Source organism: Dicentrarchus labrax, unplaced genomic scaffold (assembly GCF_905237075.1).
Source record: "Dicentrarchus labrax unplaced genomic scaffold, dlabrax2021, whole genome shotgun sequence".
Classification (NCBI taxonomy): domain Eukaryota; kingdom Metazoa; phylum Chordata; class Actinopteri; family Moronidae; genus Dicentrarchus; species Dicentrarchus labrax.
The window spans coordinates 24057095-24066085 of record NW_026136711.1 but is presented as its reverse complement, the minus strand read 5'-3'; the positions used below and the strand labels follow the sequence as shown (position 1 = coordinate 24066085).

At 41.0% G+C, this 8991-nt stretch overlaps 1 protein-coding gene across 10 annotated transcripts in view; it reads left to right on the top strand.

Moving 5' to 3' along the window:
• Nucleotides 1-822: 822 nt before the first annotated feature.
• The window catches only part of atp2b2 (ATPase plasma membrane Ca2+ transporting 2), a 71087-nt gene continuing 62918 nt past the window's right edge, over nucleotides 823-8991 (top strand). For 6 of the 10 annotated variants that reach the window (XM_051415215.1, XM_051415223.1, XM_051415221.1 and 3 more), the window contains exon 1: nucleotides 824-2027. In XM_051415215.1, coding sequence (XP_051271175.1) covers nucleotides 1829-2027 — 199 coding nt within the window. In that variant the 5' untranslated portion in view covers nucleotides 824-1828. Of the gene's footprint in view, nucleotides 2028-8991 lie in introns of all 10 variants that reach the window. The other 4 variants (XM_051415218.1, XM_051415214.1, XM_051415213.1 and 1 more) reach the window with 2 other exon arrangements.

The following is an 8991-nucleotide window of genomic DNA, read 5'->3' as shown; positions in this document are numbered from 1 at the left end:
CTAACAATACATTGATCCTCTTAACAAGTATTGGTTGTGCTGCCAAGGACCTGTATTTTTGTCCCAAAACTATTAAAACCACAACAATGGGCCACACTACTGCACTGGATGGCATGTGTTACTGTATTACTGTGAAACTGGGAACTGTCCTTTATTTTGACTCCCAGTGCAGAAAAAAATTCTCACTAGAGCACCAAATGTCTATTAAACCATGGCTGCTTCAGTAACATGATAATAACTAAAGTGCCCAGTGGTTTTAGGAAATGACCTTTCCTTTCCTGAATGAAAATGATCTGATTTAAAATATTTACATCTTCAGTAGGGAGACATGTGCTTGGAGACAGGGTAGGGAAGTTAAAAGTATTGAAAGACTGACAAACCGACTGTTTGAGTTTTGGTCTTTTTCATGGAATTTGCCAACAGTTAGAAAACCCACCAGACTCATCCTTTGACTTTTGCAGGAATATGTTCCATGACGATAATTAACTTGCAATTAATGCAAACTGGTCCCAGATGTATCTTGATCCGATAACTTGCACTGTAACACCTTATCGCCGTAAAAGTTTTCTTCTCTGAGCTGAGTGTAGTTCTAATGTGAGAGGGCAAGAGGCATGGAGTGAAATCATTAACGCAAGGACTTACAAGACAACAGCCAGAAAAGAATGGATCACTGAAATAGAGTGACTGCATAGGAGAGGTCACTTACTGTAGAATGAGAGAGAACAAGTGGTGAGATAGCAGCAGCACCTTCACAGCTCAGCCCATCCTCCCAGTGACAGCGCAGCGTTACGTGCTGCTTCTCCGCTTTGTCGTCAGAGCAGCCCCAGCCTCCCGCCCACACGCAACTCCTCTCCGCTCTGCACCAGAAAGGAGCATCCTCTTCTCTCCGCCCTCTCTTTCTTCGTATCCCCCCCTCTCTCTCTCTCTCTCTCTCTCTCTCTCTCTCTCTCTCTCTCTCTCTCTCTTTCTCTCACTCTCTCTTTCTCTCTCTGTCAGTCGGCGTGTCCTCAGAATGAGGTTAGCAGCAGCAGCAGTGGATAGAGACAGCAGAGCCACAGTTACTGCAGCAGCCAGGAGAGGCTGTCCTTCAGCCGTGAAACATCTACCGCTGCATTCACCCCTGCCCTGAGAACGCAACGCTCATTCTTGTGCTCTCTTTCTGTGTTTCTCCCTCCTCCTCCCTCACCTTCTGTCCTCTTTGAATTCATCTCTCGGATTCGTCTCTCCCTCTCCCTCCCTCTCTCTCTCTATCTCTCTCTCTCTTTCTCTCTCTCTCTCTCTCTCTCTGTAGCAGTGATGGGGAAGACCACCATGTAGAGACAGAGAGGCAGCGGAGGCAACAGCAGAATAGCAGCAATGGGAAGCCACACATGGAGCGGGTCTGGACTGCAGCCGTGGTGAGCCTGAGACCTACAGGACTTGCAACTACCATCATTGCCCTTCTCAGGACCTGACCACTGGGGCTGTCCAACGATCACCTGGATGCTCATCACTTGTGTTTCCCCTCCTCTCCTTGTTCTCTGCTGCTCTTTCTCTTCTTCTGTTTCTTCTCTTTGATGGTTTTTGGTCTACTGATATCTGACAGTCTCTCCTAAAACAGCGAAGCTGCTCATTGATTTATCTCCTCGGATTTCCCCCCCTTTTTACTCTCTCTATCTGCCTACTTTGCCTGCAAGTGGCATTCTTTTTTCCCTTTTTGGCTGTTGTTGCCTGCTTGATACCTATTTTGGAATTTTTTTGGATGAGGCTGAGCTCATCTCTGCAAGCTATTTGATTGATCTATAAGCAATAACAAACACTAATCTAACTGACTTGACAAGCTGACATCATGGGGGACATGTCCAACAGCGATTTTTATGCCAAGAACCAAAGAAACGAGGACAACCATGCGGCAGGCTTCGGCTGCTCGGTCATGGAGCTGCGCTCGCTCATGGAGCTGCGTGGCACAGAGGCGGTGGTCAAGCTCCAGGAGGACTACGGGGGCACAGAGGGACTGTGCAAACGACTGAAAACCTCACCCACAGAAGGTGAGTCTCTGTGCTTGTCTGTGTATGTGGTTGGTAGTGTGTGTAAATATGTGTCCACTGGTGTGTATTGTATGAAGGATCTCATCTTAAGGAATGTGCTCTGCTACTGTATGTTGAGCCGATGATAAGATTGATGGTAGATTTTCATATAGATCATTATTGACTTATTACACCTGCTTTCTTTGATATAAAAGCATTGGTAAAACACAGACATGCACCTTGTAAGCATCTGCAGAAATGCAAAACGAGGGGGGACTCCTGTTTGAAGGGACTGATGAAAATTCAGCTAGTGTTAGTCCTGTTTAGTATGCATAGAAATCTCTCTGGACAGTTTAGCCCCGCCACTCCCCCTCCCCCATACAAGCCCCCCACCTTCCCTTGTCATTCTCCCATCCCATCAGCCAATCAGCCTTAGCCTTATTAAGGAGCAGGTCTCTGGGGCAACACGGTAGAGGTTTTGGCCACGTGGGATGTGCTGTGGCGTCTGCAAATATGGACTGGGCATGAGTGGAATGAGAAAGCAAAAAACACAATTATAATAATAGTGAATAAATAAACAGGAAACCTGTACCTGTTTCCTGTTTATTTTCTGTTAAACAATTGGAAAAAACAGTAAATATTTAATTTCTGAAGCGCAATTGCCAAATATTTAGGCTTTCTTTTTTATGAAGGTTATTTTTGTTATATTATAACACTATTTTTCACATTAAAACACTATTTTTTTTCATGAAGGGATATTCAAATATTTATATAGGCATCTATTGTTTAAATGGCCAAACCTTTACTATCTACATATTGAATAAGAGTAGTTGCTCTATCCTCAGCTGTGTTACAACAGTTTGGGATGGGTATCAGTAGGTATTTTATTTTTATTTTATTGATACAGATATCAATACTGATACTGCTTATCGATACCGATACTTATCAGTACTCTTATTGATACTACTCGCCATAATAAAGACATGATATAAAAAGATGTGAGAAGATTCAACAGTTATTTTATTATTACTTTTTAAATGGTTTTCTGAGTTGTTGCATTAAGTTGCATTTTCATTAAATGCCACACTTTTCAAGATTTTGCCCTATTTATGTAACGTTAGATACAGATACTGTACAGTACTGACCAGTCAGGAATAGGGTTGGGTACCGTTCACATTTTAGCCAATACCGTTACCTTCACCCAGTACCGGTATTTTACTACTCTGTAATGACAAAATTTTTAATTTCAGCCGAAGCACCAATTGGCTACCGCAGTACTTGCATAATGTAATATTTCCCCTTCAATTGTATGCAATTCACATACTGTTGGTTTCATACTAACATACATTTTAATATTTGCATAGGCATATTAACCTAATAATAAACTCTTATTGGGAATCATGAGAAAGTTTCAGAGTGACAGAACACTCCTGCCTGCACACGGTGCGAGAAGAGAGGGAGAGACACAGACTCACTGTCTTTCTACTGTTTCTCACCACACGAAAAAATGGACGAGTAGCATGAAAAGTGCGTGAGTTGACAGTCCTGTGGTTAACACTAGTAAAAAAAATGCAGTTATCTCCAGCAACAACTTATCCATCTTGCTGATAAATTACTTCAAGATAAAGTTGTTGTTCATGCCTGACTTAGAGTTTCGTCATACATTCAAAATTCATACATTTTAGGCTATTGAACACAGTAATGTTTATACTCTTAAGCGTTTAGATATATTTTATGTTTGAGCATGTGTTTCTTCAGGTTGGATGTGGTGCCATGGCTAACTTTTTGTTTTGCATTACAAAGTCTGCATGCCCTGACTCAATGCGACTTGGACTAGCTGCAGGGGCGAGGTAACGTTAGTCTTGTTCTCTCTCTCTTTCGCTCTATACTCTAACTTACTCTCTCACAGAGATGCACACTCACATAGCAAAATCTACTGGTGTAGTTCTGGTTCTCGATACTCATCCTGAACAGCTGGCCTACAAAAAACAGACCTCTCTAATGGCTTCATCTGTGTATTGAATATTTATAACAGTGTTGAAATCATCCACCTGCCCTGATGTAGGGATCATTGATCAGTATTCATGTAGGGTCACCTGTGTGACATCAGAGGAAACCTGTAACCTAATAGGCTGATAGTCACAGAAGATTGTGTTCCCTGGTCTTCTCATCCAATAGCACCACTTCTAGGTCAGCTGGTGGTAATACTTGCAACAAGACAACGGATAAAGAGTAAACTGGATATATTCAGAGAATCTTCTCAGAGTTGAATAGAGTGAATAAAGAGCACACCACAGAGGATGGAACAGAATAAAAGCACTGATGAACACTGAGTCAGTTTGAGGATGCGGTGCCTATTGCTCTTCACCATGTTGGTTACATCAGTGCGAAACCATGCCTGCGGTGTTACAGCAATACTGAAATGAAACTGAATTTAAACTAGCAATAAAATAATCATAACAGACATAAAATTATAATTTCATTTTCCCATTCTCATGAGCATCCTGATTAGATGCACCCAACATTACATTTTATCAGTGCACTAAACACTAACCCAGAATCGCAGCCTGCAGACTTGCAATAAAACTAAAATTAAAGTAATTAAACATTTGATATATAAACAGGGCTATTTTAATTATTAACATGCTTTTTGTCGCTGGTGATCTGATTTCTTGAACCATTTCACCAGTGCGACTGTATGTGCAGCACTATCTCTGACACTGAGTGGAAAGAACATTTTGCACATCATTATCTTAATGTTACATAAGAGGAAAAGCAATAAATAGTGCGTCAAAATGTACCTTCTGATTTTCATATAGGCTGAGTTATAATTAAAATGATACAGCTCATTTAAATCCTCATATTACATTTTTGCCAGTGTATTTTCATATTTAAATTTAGGACTTTCAATGCAAACATTATTCTGGATCACAGTGCAACATTGAAGTTCCTCCTTGTTGATATGTCCACTCAGTGGGGGAAATAATAATCATAAAAATAATATTTGACTCTAGGAAGCAATTCAGAATGTATGTAAATGCAGTGCTCTGCCGGCTGGACAAAGCACTAAAATCTCAAATGTGTGTGTGCCATTAATTATTTTGGCATTTATTGGCTACACAAGAAGGCATTATGTATTTAGCACTACTCTGTTTGGATAAATCGGGTGCTTCCATATCATAGTTTGTCTAGTCCTACTGCTTACAAGCAGGATGATCCTCTTCTCTCATCCCTACTTTTAATTATTATAATTGTTATAATGAATTATTTTTATCTCTCACTGGAACATTCACTAAGTGGAAACTGAGTAATGGTATCTGGTGCTATTTGCATTAGTGATCCCAGGTGTTTCTATGTTTATGTTGCGTTGGTCCCCTTGTGTGCTGTGTGGTTTCTCCACAGAACATATGTTACCTCAGAAATACGATCAGGGTTATTATACTTGAAGGTATTCTGTATTGCTTGCTGTCATCATGTGTGGTGTGTGTAACGTGTATGTGTCCCAGAGGCCTGTATTTGATGTTGAGAGGCCCTGAGCATGGTTGACCTATGCTATAAGTTAACAGTTCATTAAGGGCTATAGCATTTATGCAGCATAAATGCAGAAGGGCTTCTGTAAGTATAGAAATGCAATCAGTGAAGAGGGTGCACAGCAGCAGCAGGAAAGAGGCTATTGCTACATTGTTGCTACAGTTCATGAAACTAATCTAATCCTATAACATGCCTTGATTCTCTGTTTCTTACCCTTCAGCTTTCTAAGTAGCCTACTTCCTTGTACTGTATACCTGCACCCAGGATGTAGTTACTTATGTGTTGCCTTGTAGGTGACTGTGGGGTTAAGAAGCTAGCGTTTCCCTCAGGCAGCCAGCGGGTGAATGGCATGAGTCATTCGGGGGCCAGATGGGATGTCAGGCTACAGCTAAGTTTCCAAGAAGGGATGGCAGGAAGCTGCTCGTGGTATGACCTGCTTCTCTTGAGACAGGAGAAAATACATTGGTGGGTGCTCACAGTGTAACTATTTTCTCAAGAGATTGTAGAGAGCTGCAGCTCATGGGTAGGTCCTCCTGGGTAGGGAGCAAGGAATTGTGAGAGAGTGCTCAGGGCAGAGCCGTTACTCGAGGGTCGGGAGGATGAAGAGGTGCTTAGGGCATCGATAGTCTTTGATGTTTTCAGAAAGGGAGGGCAGGAAGGTATTTAGAAAGACTATGCGGGAAAGGAGGAGTAAATATAGATAGGTGTGGAAACAACATTATATACAAGGAGTCTGTCCACCTCACAAAATAGTTTATAGTAGATATGACTAGAATTTTGGATAAAATAACCTAATATTGGAAGTGAAGCAGTGAATGTTTTAAATTATGCATCACCCAAATTGTATATAATACTAATGATTCTTTAGCTGTGTATAGAATTCCTAATACAGTTGTATTATCATCCAAAGCAGAACACCCACCAGCACCCCTAACAGATCGGCCTCATAACTGCCATAGTCACCTTTTTTATAACTTCCAGTTCACACTACACTAAGGTGATGGAATGAAGTCTCATGCATGCTGAAGAGAGATAGCACTAAATATTAATTAATACAGCAGGAACTTTGAATAGGTAAAATATATAGTTAAATTAAGGCATTCTTCTTTTTTAATAACTTATATTATAGTCTGTGATAGGACTGAGCTATTTTATTTCCAATGAACTAAGATCCCTCAATTTCATATCCTCACCCTCACCCTATTCTTTCTAATATTTTTTCTTTGCCCTCTGCAATACCACCACATCTCATTTCAGTCGTCTTACTGCCTTCTCTTCTCTCCACCTCCCCTTGGCCTCCAGTTCTCCCTGATTTGACTCCCACTGCACTATACTGTACACACACTTCCACCACCACCTACAAATCTCCCTCAACATCACCTTCCCCCAACCTCCAGAGACAGTTTTACACCAGCAGTTGATTGGTGATTGATTAAGTCCATACCAGATGCTTACCAATATCATAACCACACCAAAACTATATCTAAAATGTAATGACCTCCAACCTAATATAAAAACAGTATAGATGGCAATCGTTGTCTGTGCCTGCAGGTAAATAATACTGACACGTCCACCTCCTGTCTCCGATTCACCATTTTCTCCTCTTCTTCACCCCATAGATTGTTAAGTGGAAAGAGTTATTTCAAACGTTCATAGCTCTGACAGTGAAAGTCACATTCATTTTTCGCTTGTAGTTATTGGCAGGTTGTTTGGGCTTGGATGGGCATGAAACTCACACAGTTTAAAGATCAGTACAAAAGTTTTTTTTAGAAAATATCAGTATACTTTTAATAAAGGCACAAGATGGACAGAAGTTAACTTCAACTCCCACGATGCATTTTTGGTACGAAACACGCAATCATGACTTTCACGCCACTTTCACAGTAAACTGTTATGAATTTGCTACAGGTTTGATTCACGACTGACTGAGCTCTTCTCCATAGCAGCAGCTAAAGCTAATGGGTGTTACTGTGGTTAGAAAATAGGAAAAACACAATTTTTCAGGAAAATTTACATAATTCAAACTAATGTCCATTGTAACATACAGAAAAGTAAAATACTTTTGGAAATTGCCCAGCACATAAACCCCTACAAACTGGCAAACTGTTGTTTTTACACTTTAGTTTTTGTACAGATTAAACATGTTAATACGTGAGCCGTAAAGATGCTGATAGGTGGATTCTGTTTCCAAGGAGAGAGTCTGGCTAGCTGTTTCCCCCAGTCTGTATGCAAAACCATGCTAACTGGCTCCAGCTGCTGTCCGTATATACTATACAGACGATCGATCTTCTCATCCAACTCATGGCAAGAAAGCAAATGTACTGTATTTGATTTTTGAATGTCAAACTAAACCTTTAAAAGCAAACCCTAAAATGGAAAATGATACAAATATTTAATCCCACTTCGCAACTGTTATGGATGTCTTTTCACTCGAATCATCTTACATCCTACCAACCTTTGTCCCGCCCTACCTCTCCCTCCAGACCTCCTCCTCATCAACCCTTCCACCTGCCCTCACTCTCTCTCTCTCTCTCTCTCTCTCTCTCTCTCTCTCTCTCTCTCTCTTTACCTCCCATTCCTCTGTCTCACCATACCTTACCTCTCCTCCTTTATCTCTCCTCTGCTCCCATTTCTATTTTGGTGTGCTGGTCGGTCGCTGATATCCCAGTGGGCCAGTGTACAGCGTAGCCTAAATAGACCTGCTCTACATCTATAACCTTCATCATCTCTCTCTTCTACTCTCAATTTTTTCACAGACTTAGTAACAATGTAGTAGTCCAGGAAAAGTAGCACACTGTTTCTTAACTTATGTTTGACCCTAAACTGTTGAAAAATATATATATTCATATTTTTTCTGTTGCGATAGAGACAGTAGTTAACAATGACTTAAACAAATACATTTAAGATACTACAATTATTTTGGCATTACTACAGCTTCACCTAATTCAAAAAACAGAGCCCAGTAGGCTTTGACAAGTGGACAAAAGTGGCTTGCAGAAATGCAGGTGACAATCAGTTGATTGAGGACAGTTGTGTTTATAGCATATCCCTGAGGGGAAAGCCCTACACTGCTTTCTGTGGCAGTAATGACAGTGGTGGATGGTGGCCAGATGATACATCATACACACTGCCTGTATTTCTCATGGGAGCAGGTTGTTGATGGTTCTCATGTTAACAGTCCACTCACCGAGCTGAACACTTGACTTGTTTATCCGAATGTGATTTGATACCATACACACACGCCAACACCAACAGCCCCAAAATGTCTCTACACACACACACAGAAACACACACACACACACACACACACACACACACACACACACACACACACACACACATCATAGTGTCTCATATACTCTATGTATCTATTGATCTGTAAGCAGCAGTTTTGATGTTTGCATCCATTTTTCTCCAGTGACATTGGCTTAATGTCAAGGACACAGATGTATTG